The sequence below is a fragment of the Empidonax traillii genome, unplaced genomic scaffold (genome assembly GCF_003031625.1).
Source record: "Empidonax traillii isolate 1590-97213 ecotype Southwest subspecies unplaced genomic scaffold, ASM303162v1 scaffold404:size960789, whole genome shotgun sequence".
Taxonomy (NCBI): domain Eukaryota; kingdom Metazoa; phylum Chordata; class Aves; order Passeriformes; family Tyrannidae; genus Empidonax; species Empidonax traillii.
Genome location: NW_020955597.1, coordinates 609,739 through 624,321, shown reverse-complemented (window position 1 = coordinate 624,321; position 14,583 = coordinate 609,739). Strand labels below are relative to the sequence as shown.

Below are 14,583 nucleotides of genomic sequence, written 5' to 3'. Positions count from 1 at the left end.
CAGTTGGGAAGGACTGAGAAGGTCAGTGCTCTCATGGAAGTAGTTTGAGAGCTGGCCCATGAAATGGAGAGTTTGTCCCACTACAACTGCTGTCTCAGTCATGGTGCCATGATCCTGGCACAGTGAAGGGAAGGGACGGTGGAAGCAATAATGGGCAAAAATAAAAAGGTGTGATTCTTTGTAGAGGAAAAAGGTGATATAACCTTTAATTCCTCCTAGGAATTAAAAAGATAAGACTCTCATTAGTCATATAGGGTTTGATTTTTGAAAAAGTTGAGCTGGTGTTGTCCAGAGGAAGGGCTGATGCTCTCTGACTTTAAATAAAGCTTTTGGTATAACAGAGCATTTACTGTAATCTTAGGAAGCTTGGCTCTGATATTTTGACCATGCCTTGGATCATGCTTGCACCCCTTTCCAGCTGCTCAAGATCCAGCCTATGCTGATCATCCCTTTCCTAAAATAAGCAGCTCTACACGTAAAGACTCAGAGCCAAATGTCAGACAGCCTGACTGACTGGGATGAGCAACAGCCCTGTGAATGTTTGTCCCATTGCAAAGAGCACAAGGTGGATTTCAGTTGCGTTACAAACAGCTGTAGAGGTGCCTTTTGCTTGGCAGACAGCAAATTTGAGTGGAGCAATCTGTGCAGAGCACGAAGGCATGTGCAGCACGAGGAGGGCACATCACTGGAGAAAGTCCAGCCCGTTGCTCCGGCCACGGCTTCCAGAAAGTATCAGACTTCTTTCTATGAATTGGCTGAACCTCTTTCCCCATTAATCCATTAGTCATGAGCTGTGGAGGGCCAGGCGTTCGGGGGCTCGTGGACAGGCAGCTGGACTCTCCTGTCGCCGCGAGGACCCGGCACACGTGAACCAAAATAGTTGGGTGATGTCATGTCACGGTGCCAGCGCGCCCGGGACACTCGCTGCCAGGAATTGTCTGTCCAGGGGTGGTTTCCTTTTACAGCCTGTTTAAAGAGTCATCATGCCGAGCTGCACATGACAGTTCCCTTCAAGAGGGCTTGTGGCTCCTTTGCACAGTTAGTATTTTTCAAACGAGGGAGCTTATCAGGCGACTCCTGACCTTTTCCACATGAGCTGATCCACTGGGAAATGTTGCTTTGGTCTCCGAGGCTTCTGACGGCTGATGTATTTATAAGAGCTCTTTGGCTGCAAGCTGGGCAGACTTTGAACTTCTCCCCGTGTCCACACATACTTGCAGGCGAGTTACTGTACGCTGGAATTAAGACTGGAATTGCCTGGCGTGCGAGGGCCGGCGGCCGCCTGCTGTGCTGCTCTCCAGGAAGACCAGGCATCTTGGAGCCGAGCTGCTGGTGAGCTGGACTTTTCTTGCAGCCAGACAGTCTCTCTGGAGCTGTATTTTCTCACACCTGGGCTTTTGGCGTGAGCAGCCCCTTGCCTTGCCCCTCGTGCTGCTTTTTTTCCTTCAGTCCCGGGCATGACCGACAGCTGCTGCCGCGCGAGTGCATGTGGCAGCTCATGAAGCGATTTGGGAGCTTTAGAGGGAACAAGAAGAGAAAGGAGCGATGCAAAATCTTGGAGAGGCGCCACTCTGACCCTCATGGCCTGTCTGGTAAGGACCCTCTGTGTTATCCATCTGGAAAGGAGGGACATTCATCTTTGGGAAAGGGCAGCGAGTGGGGGATAGTGAATGACTGAGCGACAACTTTGTGCTTCCCCCTTTCATCGAGTGAATCGTGCAGGTGTTGTGTGCAGGTTGTTTTGGTGTTGGTTTGCACCAGAGATGAGAATCTGAGCTGGCACCTGTAACACCCATCAGCTATAACCTTTAGGAAGAGAGTGATGGTACAGGAAGCTTTACAGTAGATGCTGTGGAACACATTCAAAAGGGGCTGTTGACTGATGTCACTGTAATTGAACAGTAATAGCGTTAGGGCTAACACTGTCTGTTGAAAGAGAAAAATTAAGTAGAGAAAAATTGGGAGAAAATGGATTTTCCAACAGGATCCTGTTTTTTTTTTTTTTTTTTTTACTTAAGAGTAGTGGAGAAATACAATGTTGAATGCATTTCGTGTACAGACTAATGACACCTGTTTAACAACTGTGTGGTTCCCCAAAGTCCATGAGTGTTGCTGGGCAATTCTGTCCTGTGACTAAGAGGTTTAAAACTGATGTTACACTGAATCAGCTGGATAAGGCTCAGTTTAGAGAGGCTGACACGTACAAAGTGTAGGCAAGACTCTTTTTACTCTCTGTTAGTCAGGAGTCACTGCGTTAAATCCAGCAGGATGATGAAGGCGTGAGTAGTGATGAACCAGATGGATTGATGTGGAGACATACATGCAGATTTAGTGATGGGGAGTAACAACTGATGGATGTGTGGTTGCCCAGGGAGGATGTTTTTCTTTTATTTTTGCAATTTATTTAGTGATTGGTTGTGTCCTTCTTGCAAATACTTCTCCTTTTGTTCCTGCTGTGTGCAGTTAAGTGGTTTTAACTCTAAGCTACTGTGCCTAGTGCTGCATTTCCCTAAACTCACCTGAAGGTTTCTCTGAGAGTGGTTGGAAGGTCAAAGTGATGTGAATGGGATGTGACGCAGTTCTTTGGAGTTTCGCAGTGTCAGCAAGATGCACAAAGACAGATCCCAGGGTTTGTGCAACAAGAGGGGGAATATTTAGCTTAAGGATTACCCAGATGTAATATGTCAGTGTTGATTGAGTGGTTAATGGCACTTCGAGTCACTAATTCGCTCTCTCCTTCTGGTTGCAACAATGAGATGGGAATAGTCAACTCCTAGAAAAGGATTCACTGCTGGAGGCACCAAAATAGTAATTGCAAACCTGCTTGCTTGGAGTCTAACTCTAAACTCTGTCCTACCTCCCTTCATGGGGAAAATAATTTGTCCTGCACCAAGAGTACTGGCTGTATAAACAGTAATGTTTGTGGCAGAGTTATATAAAAAAGCTTAGTGCCAGAAATGCCACAAAATGTGCTCCTTTTTTTCCCCATTCCCTTTAATCCATCTCTGTAGCCTGCTTCAGTGGCACACAGCAAGCATCAGGCAGTTTTTACTCTACAGACTTTGCAGGTGCCACTCTTGTAAGACTGTGACTGGGTCAGCTCCCTGCGTTGCGCTTTCATCATGAACAGAGAACTGCCAAGTCACAAGAGTGGGGGAAAAACAAGCAGGATGTGTCTGGGTTACTGCCTTCCTTGGATACTCTGCTCTTCCTCGGATTGCCTCTGCCATCCCAGTGGAGTCTGGATTCCTTTCAGGAAACAAGTTTAACACGCTTGCAAATACCTTCCCCCTGCCACCAATGGCTTTAATTAATTGCAGGGAAATGGCACAACAAAATCTTTGCGTTATTCTCTGGGTTTAATCTGTATCTTGTAGCTACTGGGCCTAAATAAACACTTTCTGAGCAGCTTTTGAGGGACCTGCTGGCGCTCAGCAGGTTTTGTGGTCAGCATCAGTGTGTGCAGGACTGTCGGTACCAGCCAGGCTTGATGGCTTGTCAGGGTCAGCCACACTCCAGTGCATTCCATTTGGTTGTCACCTACCATCAGGGATGAGAAATGAATGACAGCAATCCAACATGGGCTTTCCTGCCTTGCCCCTCCCAGTGTGGCCCTGCCGCTGCCACAGCCACGTTGCTGAATGAGCTTGGATTATATTCAGAAAGGGAGTGGAAAAGGAAATGAGGAACATATCCCCTGATGCCCAAAAAGGGATAATCTGATGCCTGGACTAGTTGAATCTGATTTTTATTGGCCATTTATTTAAGTGTTTTAAGGAAGAATCCTCTAGTCATTGTGAATAGGATTGGGCCAGCGCAGCTTCCCAAGGATAGATGCCATCAGGGTTAATACTTAATGCTTAAGTTATCAAGTAGTACTTTCTTCAGAGTACTAGTTGAGCTAAATCCCATCCCTTCTCTGTGCCAATGCAGAGGTTTGCATCCTGGTAGAAAAGTGGAGGGTGGCATTGCCAAGGATGAGCATCTCTGTAATTCCCTGGGTTTGGAGCCCTTTTATGCCAAGTGAGCAGCAAGAGGAGACCTGAATATGGCCAAACAGAAGCAGAGAGCACACAGAGTGGGGAAGGGAGAAAAACATGAATGAGCACCAGGAGCAAACAGAGAGCAGGGGGAGGTGAAGGCAGAGATCCCACAGCTTTTCTCTGGGAGAGGAGCAGCAAACAGGGAGACCTCAAAGCTTGAACTGTACACCAAACAGCAGGGAAGCTGATTTATGCGCTGTGATTTTGGCAGGGCTGAGGATGGGGATTACCCAAAATTTCTCCGACCTCTAGATCACCACTGCATGGTTTCCTCCTTCCTATTGCAGTTGCTGCCCACCTATGCAGGGTTCTGGCAGCTTCTCCACCTGCCAGCTCCCACTGCAGCCCAGTGTTGTAAATGGATAGATTCTGTGGCATTTCTGAAGGGGAAAAATTGTTGACCCTATCGAAGCTAATTGCTCTGCCTTTTAAAGGACACCGTCTATTCCATGAAGGATTGAATGACACGTGCAAAAGGTGTAATGTAAAAAGTGGTTTTTCCCTACCCGAGCCGTGAGTGCCCAGCAAAGGAACCGCTCTGCAGCACGTGTGGCTGCTGTGACCCCAGGGCTGCCTTGTGCCACTCAAACCACTCACTTTGGAGGCTTTTAGCTGCATGGAAATGCCCAGGAGCTTGTCCTTACCCGTGCTGCTTCTCTTGGGATTTGTTACGGTGATTTTAATCATCAGGTGTCAAAGCTGAGCCCTGACAGGCGGGTCCAAGGGGCTCCAACCAAACCTCGGTGCTGCCCCTCGCCTGTCCCACCTCAGTAACACCCTTGAGGATAATTTCCCTGTCAGTTGTTATAATTAGGCGCAAATTAATACTAAATTAGCGTTAGGATTAGGGTTAGGATTAACCCTGTTGAATGTCAGACCTCAGTGAATACACATTCAGATGTGCTTCAGCCCTGCCATGCACACAAATCAGGCAGTCGTGGTGCAAAGGGCAGGGGCTTGTTCCTGTTCTGTAACTGCCTCAGGGCACACATTTTGTCTCATGTCTCTGCTATCTGCCATGGAATGGAGGGCTCCTGAGGCTGTGGAGTGGATCTGGGAGGAGCTTTTGGGTATCTTGAAATACTCTGCCCAAGGGGAAATGAGTTCCCCTGTCAGTCAGAACCTCAAGGGGCTTCTTCCGTAGCTTGCCATGGTGCTTCCCAGACCCCTGGAGCTGGGAGTGAGTATGAATCGTGTGTCAGGCAGGGAAATTATGCTCTTCCTCCCCAGCAATGAGTACGTGGTGACTGCATCCACGATCGCCACGTGCAGGTGACGTGCCACAGGATGTGACCAGCACACACAGCAGTCCACGAGGAAGGGCTTACACCAAAGCAAAGAGAGGCTTCACAGCCTCTCCAAGTGCAAATTGAAAGCCAGGGGATAATTCAGCCTGGCTCACAACACCATTTATTGGCACAAGCTGGGTTGCAGATAGTTGCACTGACAACAGGGGCAGAAAAGGAGGGTTAAGAACATGATGTAAACGTGAAGAACAGAAAACTTGATGGAGAAGTGATTGCAGAAGACAGGACTTGGTCACCTGCTCCTCCAGCTTGGGGAGCTGCAGCTCATTTGGCACCTCACCCCAAGGTGGGTGATGCTGCTTGTGGGAGGACCAGAGCTGACATGTTTATTTATCTCATTCTGGTGGGACATTTCTGTTATGAGGCAGTGGGGGAGAAATTACAGTGAAAAAAACTTTTGGAGATGTAAATGAGAGTGAAGGAATTTCTGCGTGTTCCAGTGCTGCTGTAAAGGAACTGAGAGAACTAAATCCTGTTGCTCCAGTAAAGCAGCTTAAAACCGCCATCATCAGAGGCTGGGCATGAGAAACAGAGACCGCTTTGGCTTGTTAATGATTTTCTCCAGTGGTTTTCATGCTCTGTTGAGCTGACAGTGATTTTAGAAAATGTGCAGCCCTGGCTGATCAGTACTGATTAATCTTGTACTACCAAGAGCACCGAGACTTGGAAGCTATGAAGTTTCTACGACTGGTTGCCAGGAGGAGAAAAGCTCTGATGAACCTCATTAAATGTTTGAGACTTTTTATTTTGCCGTTTTCTGCTTCCTTATGGTCAGTGTCCTGGTGCTTTGTGTCTCATCCCAGCTTTGTGCACAGCTTCGAAGCATTTTGAAGAGGGGCAAAAAGGACCGTGGCCATGAAGCAGTAGTATCAGCTTGGTAATTTCAAGCAGGTTCCTGTAAATTCAGGTAGTAGTGAACCCCACAAAACCTCCATTGATTTGGTGGAGACTGAAATGCAGAGTGCTTTGCTGTGGACTCTTCCCTTGCTGGTGCAGAGCCCAGCAGCATCCTTCCTCTGCAGCCCTTTGCAGGCATAAGAAAGATGTAGACTCTGCCCTCATGATGAGTTGTTCAAGAATGCAAATGCTCTGAGTAATTTATTTTCAAAGAAGTTTTTTTTTTTTTTTTTTCTGAAGGGCAGGTTAGACACGTAAAAATACAGTATGTTCCTGAGGCACAAATTTCCATATTGGTGCTGCAAATGACTCTGCCCACTGACAGTCCTGCCCCAGGCAGCTCTGTGTGTCTCGTCACAAACTTTGGTCAAAAATATCTATATTTCTATAAATGAGCTGAATTACTCAGCGTTGACGTGCTGTTGTCAACAATGTGGTGGGTGAGAGCAGCAGGGCCAGCCTCCCTTTTAGCAGGCTGTTTTACAAACTGTACAGGTTTTGGGCAGGGAGAGCTCCCATCTGGGTGGAATCCATGTGGTTCTGGTCCTTGTTGCTGCTTGTGAGTGCAGGTATTTGTCCTCCAGGCACAGCAGCAGCAAAGAGGCTTAAGTTTTTTACTGTCTCAAGGGCACTTTTCTGTAACTCTGCAGATGTTCAAACGGTGTTATTTCAAAAGCATGATGAATGATGAATGCTATTCCTGGAGGACAGAAATTAAAAGCAGTTCTTGGGACTGAATACTAGGCAAAGCTCTGAAATGCTATGGGGAGAGGTCCATTAGGGTGGAAAAGGAGAAACTGAGACAGAAGGAAGCTGGGCACTGACTGTGAGTGAAACCAGGTACAGACACTGCCTGTCTCTGAAAGTAGATGTTATTTATGTATTTATCAGAATTTCCTTTTTCCATCCTCCACTTCTGTTCCCTTCAGGTAACTTCCAATATGTATATGAGGCTGGAACCCTGTCTCTGTTACTTGTGGTATAAATAACTATCTTATTCATTTTTGAGGCCAGAATAAAGTAATGCAGATAAGACTTTCATAAAAGGCATCTCAGTTTGACAAACACAGCCTGGAGTGCCTTCATGATGGATGCTGGAGGGTCAAGACCTACATACTAAAAATCACTGGAATTTCTGATTTCCATGCATCCTCTCTCATCCTTATTGCACCAGTTGGGAAGCAGCATAGAGATAATTTTTTTTTTCCCCCTGCTTTCCCTGTACTTTCCAAGGACTCTCACTTCAAAAGAATATCTGTATGAGAAGCTGTTATCCTAGACTGACTTTCTACTTGATTTGAATGTGCTACAGTAGACCACAATTTATTTATACTCCCATGCATCTATATTACAAATCCTGTTGCCAGACCTTAAAAGCAAATTTCAAGCCCAGATCTCTTTTTGCAGCCTAAAATTGCACTTGACAGTAGCATTGAGGTAGGTGGGTACTTCTGTTTAATTAGAAATCAATGTTTTGGACTATTGACTCCTTGCTCAAAGTTTCAGTGAATTGCCCAAGAGTGCGGTTTCAAAGATGTTGTTAAGGCAGTTTGTTTGTCAGGTTTAGTGGATCAGCAAATCCCAGGAATTACCAAGATTCAGCTGTTTTCTGCTTTCACCTCTATTCTTGTCCAATCTAACAGCAGTACAAGGATCCAGAAGCGCTCGGAGTGGTGAGATTTAATGCCTTGAAATTGTTTCAGCCGTTTCATTTGTCACTACAGAGTCAAACTGGCACGTGAAGGCTTCAGTCTCGAGAGATGAAGGACTGCTCTGTGAGATATCATTGTGCAGCTGGCAGGCTTGGCCCAGAGGCTGGAATTCTCTGTGCTGGAAAGGTCAGGCAGCCTTACTTGGTTTAAGGGCAGACCCCAGTGCTGCGTCGCACACTTGCACCAAAGAGTTCCCATCCTGTCCTTTTCCCGCTCCTCCTTTGATAAAGTTGGGGCAGTTTAGCTGGAGGAGGAATGATAGGATTAGCTGACATTATTAATAGCATCCTGTTGTTTCTTCAGAGTTTTTTCCAGGCATCAGAAAAACAGCTGCTTCCCAGTGCTGTGTTCTCTGTGGGGCAACAAGGACCCCTTTGACACGCTCGGAGCTACGGTCACAGGATTGTTTAACAGATCCTGCCCATCTGGCCCCGTGGTTTTATTTCAGTCAGTGCAAGAACAACAGTAGGGAACACGGTATTCCTGTGACAGTCCTGCCTTTCCTAGAGGGCAGTGCTCCTGGAGAGGAAGAGATGATTTGTGACATCTCCGCTGCTTGTATAGAGTGTAATTAGAGATAATAAACTAGAACGGGGCAATAAATCAATTTAAGAAATACAGATGAGGCAGAAATGAGATGACAAGTCAGACCAAGATGTGAAGGAGGTGAAAAGTTTGCAACAAAAGCTTCTTGCTGCCATAGTGACAGCAGAGGTTGGGTGGGTGTTCAGAGGTGAGGATTACACCAGCCTCCTTGAGAGTAGGATTGAGCTGAAAGGATGAGAAGCTGGAATAATGTTGGCATTTCCCAAGGGACATACCTTGGAATGAATTGGGGAATTGATGATGAATTGGACATAGCTTGGGATGAACTGAATGTAGGGGATGGTCGACATCCAGGGATCAGTATGGGACTGACAGTGTTCATTGTGGACCTGGGTGGTGAGGTGAGCCTGTGCAGCAGAACACACTGGGTGCTGATGAGTTGGGGTGGATATGATCTGGAAAGTGAGCCAGAAGTGTGCTGTCATTATCAGTAGGTGAACCATGTACTGGGCTGTGTCAGGAGGAATGGAGCAATCCAGTCAAGAGAGTTATTATCCCCCTTCCATCCGGCGCTGGTAGTGCTGCACCTGGAACAAGGTGTCAGATTTCCAGTTCCCCTCAGCAGAAAAATGCTGGGAAACTGGAGAGGGTTTCCCTGGAAGACTGTCAAAATTGGGACCTTGAGCAGATGTTTTGGGATCTGTAAGGAGAGGCTGAGGAAACTGGGCTTTTTTTGTCCAGCAGAGAGAAGACTAATGTGCAATTTAATAGCAGCTTGCAACTGCCTGAAGGGCAGTTTCAAAGGCAATAGAGCAAACCCTTCTTAGTAGTGGCAGAAGGTAAAAGAGGAAGTAAAAGGCGAGAGTTTGTGGCTGAGAAGAGTCAGACTGTTAGCAAAAACTCCCTCAAGAGGGAGGTGTGGCACTGGCACAGGTAACCTAGAGAGGCTGTGACCTCTCCATTCTTAGAGATTTTCAAGACTTAGCTAGTGAAAGCCGTGGCTGACCTGGTCTTGGCTGACACCAGATCTTTTTAGAGTGGGACATAGGAGAAGAGGCCTCCAGACATCCCTTCCAACCAACATTTCAGTGATGCTCAGTTGTTCAGTTGCCAGGAAAGCTGAAGTTACAAATACCCTGGCTGCGCATCTTTCCCCACCCAATTCTCAACGCAGGCACAAAATTGTTCTTGTTCTGATGAATATTCAAGGATAGAGTGACTTCTTGGGTAGAGGCAGCTGGGAGTGCTTGTACAGCTGATTTGCCTCAGCAGAACAGCAGAAGGAGACACTGTGAAGTCCAGGACCGACACCAACGCATTTGTTGGGCCAACAGAGGCAGCAGGATGTGTGTTTCCTAAAACAGGCACCCTGGCTGCCTTCTGGCTATTCCATATACATTAAGCAACACCTTGAGAGTCCCGGGCAGTTATTAATGCCCCCCAAGCTGAGCAGTGTCTGGGCACCCCCAGCTGCTGCCCCACCTGGAGGAGTGTCCTTTTCCCAGCCCGGGGAATTGCAGTGGGACACGGTTTGTATCAGCTATCTGTCACTATAGCAACTCCTCACTTAACCAGTCCCTGCACTAAAAATAGATCACCTTGATCTCAAGGAAAGAAAACCAAAGGAAATCAAAAGGGGCAGTGGTAGCGAGAGCTGTGGAGTCAGCTGTTGGCTGAAGTCTGGAGCGTTTGAAACCTCTTATGAATAATCTGTCACATAAAACAAATATTTCGGGGGAATCTATTTATCCGGAAACCCCTCTGTGTCACTGGGTTCGAAGCTGTAGCAAAGGACATGCCTTGCTTTTTATCAGAGGGCTGTGTTTGCAGTTATCACCAGGCACACGGGATGCTGAAACCCCTGTGGGATGTTGCTTAACTGGTTTAGACGTGTAAAGGATCTTATCTCTCCAGTAAGCAAATCTGCAGCCCTGTCATTAGACCTGATAGCCTCCTGTGCTCTTGTGTATAAGTATCAAAACCCCTACTCATTTATGAAATCGTTACTGGTGTCTGCAGAAGCGTGTGAGGGACTCAAACCTGAAAAAAGCTGAATGCTGTTATCGAAGTCACCACCATCTCACGCTGAAGTTAATGGGGGCTGAGTGTTTTGGCACCTCACAGGGCCCTCTGTTAATGGCCAGTCTTCGCGAACGAAGAACCGGGGAAGGTCTTTCCACCTTCCAGCCTGCGCATTGGATTTTTTAGGTGAGACACAGTGTGCGTGGAACTGAGCCCACCCTTTAATCCTGAGGTTCATCTGCCGGGGCCAAGCGAGCTTGGACGGTGGCAGTGAGGTCCTCAGGATGTAGATGGATTGCCTTACAGGGCTAACGAGCTCCATCTGCCCGGGGAGTGGCCCCAACTGGGAATCAAACCCGGGTCTCGGCGTTGACAGCGCCGCGGCTTAACCACTGCACCACCAGGGGCACTCAGGGCCCTCTGTAAGGGAAGTGCAAATGATACTTGATCTTATTTTTCCTCCAACCCCAGCTAGTGCTTGCATCTGAAGAGAACAGAATAAACCCTCGTGAAGATAGGGCAGTAGGTGTGAAGGCAAAATAGCAACAAGATGGAAAGCTTGTTAAAGAGCTACAGAATTAACTGAAAATGCCTTTGATGGGAAAAGAACCGAATTTGTGTGAAGACAGCTCATATATCCCAGGCAGCTAGTGTGACACTCAGGAAAGGGTTAATTTAGCTTCTGGAGATGACTGGAATTAGCATCATGTATCCAGCATTATCAGTCAGCAAGAATTTGCTCCTGATGAAGGACCAGATTATTTTATTGACCTTTTATTGGGCTGACAGTTTGCAGATGTAGCTGATATTGAAATGTGCCCCTGTCCTTTATACTCTGATTCTTGTTTTTATTTAGTATTATGAATTGTATTTTTTACACTTAGGTAATCTTGCAAGAACTAAGATAAGCAGCTTTCAATAGTGACATTCACCAGCTCAGGAGAATACCTGTGCAGCAAGGGAGAGTGAGAGAGAGCACCAATCCCCAGTTCCCTCCATTCTTTTCAAGCTTACAGCATATTATTGCAAGGCTAAAATGTAGAATTAGTTCTTGCTACATTTTTTGACCTCACTTGAGATCACTGCCTTTACTCCACCTGGAGATCTGACCCATATTCCTCACCTCTTCACTGGGTGCTCTTTATAATCAGCTTTGGAGCTGTGAGGGAACTGCACTGCAAAGTTATTAGAGGCTTAAGCACAATCCCAAACAGTGGGCATAGAGGTGTGAAAACAGAAATGTAGGTTTTGCAAACAGAGGAAAATAATTCACTGAGAACCTCCTGTGACGCAACCTCCCCCAGGCGTGACCCCAGCCCCCTCTCACTGCATTCTGGGGAGCAAAAGCTTCACCAACGTGCATGTTTGGATGAATGTCTCTAGCATACAGTCATTAATGGGGAGGAGATGAGAGCAGGTGGCCTTTGGTCACTGTATGTGTTCATTTAAAGACTTGTGCAGTCTTAGCCAACTCTTCAGGAGATGCCTGTTGCCACTGCTGGAGGTGATAGCAGTATATGCATCAAAAGGCACAAATCCCTCCCAAATTGCAGAGGTTCCTGCCAGCAAATGCCCTGTTTAGTGCTTTTACTCCCAGCTCCAGCCTGGCAGCAAATTTGGCACAGTTACAAAATTTGCTGCAGGAAAGAGCAGAGCTGCTGTTGCTGGTATTCTCCTTATATGATATTTTTATGACAGTAAACTGGAGGTAAACTCTTTTTTACCTCCCTTAGCTGGCAAGATGACTACAAATGCTTCTTCTACCTTTTAAGAGGCTGCTGCTTCCAAAGGTCTGCAGTAAAACTCTCCTCCTTACCCCAGAACAGGTGACAACTTTCTGTTGCTGTCAGATTTGGGTTTATTTTCTTCCTTTCTAAACGGATACCAGAGTTTTCCTTTCTATCAGCCAGGTCCTTCTTTAAAACTTTTTGGAGATCCTTCCTGGCAGCAGTAATAGGAAAACTAGAGCCTGTGTGGAGTCTATTTGAACTTAAAACTGAAGGGTTGTAAAACAAGGGTCTTATTGTAAATCATTACAATTTGTTTTCCAAAATAAGCACCAGATGAAGAGCACAAAGCCAAGCAGCAAGAAATCCCTACAAGAAGTCCCAGCAGCATAAACTAACCTTGAGGTGCAGGAAGATAGCACAGAAAAATACTCAAGACTCACAAAAGTAATACTAACAAAGGAGACCTGTAGAGAAATTATGATGTTATGGGAGTGAGCTGCCAGCTGAAATGAAAGCCTGAAAAACAATGAGTGAGCAGCACTCCTTAATATTTAATTACAGAACTCTCTGGGAGATGAGGAGATGCTGCTGCTCTGTTAGAGGGAGCTGGTGAGTGGTCAGGACCTGGAATGATACTCCTGCTGCTTGCTCTCAGCTGAAAATTAGATCTGTGAGGCTACATACATGAAGGGGAAAGTCAGCCTAGACTAGGAAAGAATTAGACTGAAGAAATCATACTAGTGGAGGTTCTTCTCTCTGTGTAGGGATGGGGAATGGCCTGAGCCTCACTGCAGCTGATCAGATGCCAAGGCAGGTTCGTGGGCACTACCTCATCCCGGGGTGAGCACACAGACATGAGTGTGCCTCTGCTGCAGTCCTGCTGTGAAAAACAGCTCTGCAGAAGCCAACTTCAGATTAGCTAATAGCCAATTTAAAGGAGAGCAGGAGCTTCCTCACTGCCCCGTGATGGAGCCTGTAATTCACCTTGCTTCCCAGGCAAGTCTTGCAGCCGTGCTGACACCGCATATCCAAGTGCCGTGTTTGAAGGTGACTGGGATACATCCTCTCTGCATTGCAGGCAGGACAGTTCCAGGTTTCTTTTTCCTCCCCAGCTTCTTTCCTAACAGTGTAGTAGTCAGGAATCCACCAGGTTTGATCCTGTCACTGCTTTTGCAACAGCTTGTAGCCATAAACAGGCCACGTAGGTCTGAACTTGACTCCTCATGCTTCTGGAAACAGCAGCCTGAGCCCCCCTGTTTAGATTCCAAGATAAACACAAAAAGGAGGATTTGACCTCAAAACACATTAAATACTCAGTCACAGTGCTTCTGAAAATCAAATTTAATACCTGATCCATTTTTGGGGTTTTTTTACCCCTTCTTTTAAGGCCTTGTCACACACCCTTCACTGATTGGACTTCAGCACCAGCACATATGAACACATTTAGGTGGCTGAGATGCTTTGGCTGATAATGTGGGCAACTCCATTTTACAAATGGTAAAGTTTAGGCTGTAGAAAATCAGGTGTTTTATCCTAATCATTATATGGATGGCAGTAGAAAAAAAGGCGCCTTCTGCTTAGGTGTGAGGTTACATTGCTGTTTTTACTGCTTTGAAGCTCATTTTCAGTCAGAGCACAAGAACAAGTGTAGTGGGTCAGGCCAATTGTCCATCTAGTTCAATCTCTTTCTGTGCCAATTGCCATTAACACAGGTGGTGTAAGAACAGGACAGGAACATAAGGAACGTTTCCCATTGTAGTCTCCCAGCCTCCAGCACTATGTGGCTCATATCCTAAGCTAAAGTTGATGTTTGGTAGACTTTGAGTAGTTTTCCTTGCAGGATCATGTCCAATTGCATTTCAAAATCAAACTTCTAACACCTACAACAGCACCTGTTCTGCTGTTTTAGAACGTGATGTATCAGAAATATTTCTTTACATTTGAGTCTCCCACTTGCTGATTTTATCTGTTCCTGCCTTTCCTGTTGGCCATCTCCATCCCAGGTCTATTTTACAGGCTCCTGTCATATTCTTTCCTTGCAGTCCTATTTTCCTAAACTGAAGCGTTCCTGTGTACCTTCAATCAACCTTATCAGCCTTTTCTGCAACTTTTCTGGTTTTACTGAGTCCTCTTTGAGGCTGATCAGTAGAAACCCAAGGTCATCTATTGCAACTCAGTCTATCCCTCCATGTGGTGAAGCTGCCTTTGAGCACAGCCCACAAGTGACCAGACAGGAGAAAGCCACCAGTGCCACCCTGGGGCCTGACCAATAAAGCTTGACCCAAAAGAAGGATATTTTTATTCTGTAGCCCATCCATGTACCTCT

The 14,583-nt window shown here is 46.4% G+C and overlaps 1 protein-coding gene across 3 annotated transcripts in view; it reads left to right on the top strand.

Moving 5' to 3' along the window:
- The window catches only part of PRKAG2 (protein kinase AMP-activated non-catalytic subunit gamma 2), a 209,758-nt gene that overhangs the window by 99,086 nt on the left and 96,089 nt on the right, over positions 1–14,583 (top strand). The window contains exon 1 of one of the 3 annotated variants that reach the window (XM_027893742.1): positions 1,016–1,592. The exons of the other annotated variants lie outside the window; for them this stretch is intronic. Within the exon in view, the coding sequence (XP_027749543.1) occupies positions 1,487–1,592 (106 nt within the window). The 5' untranslated portion in view covers positions 1,016–1,486. Of the gene's footprint in view, positions 1–1,015; positions 1,593–14,583 lie in introns of those variants that run through there. 3 annotated transcript variants of the gene reach the window in all.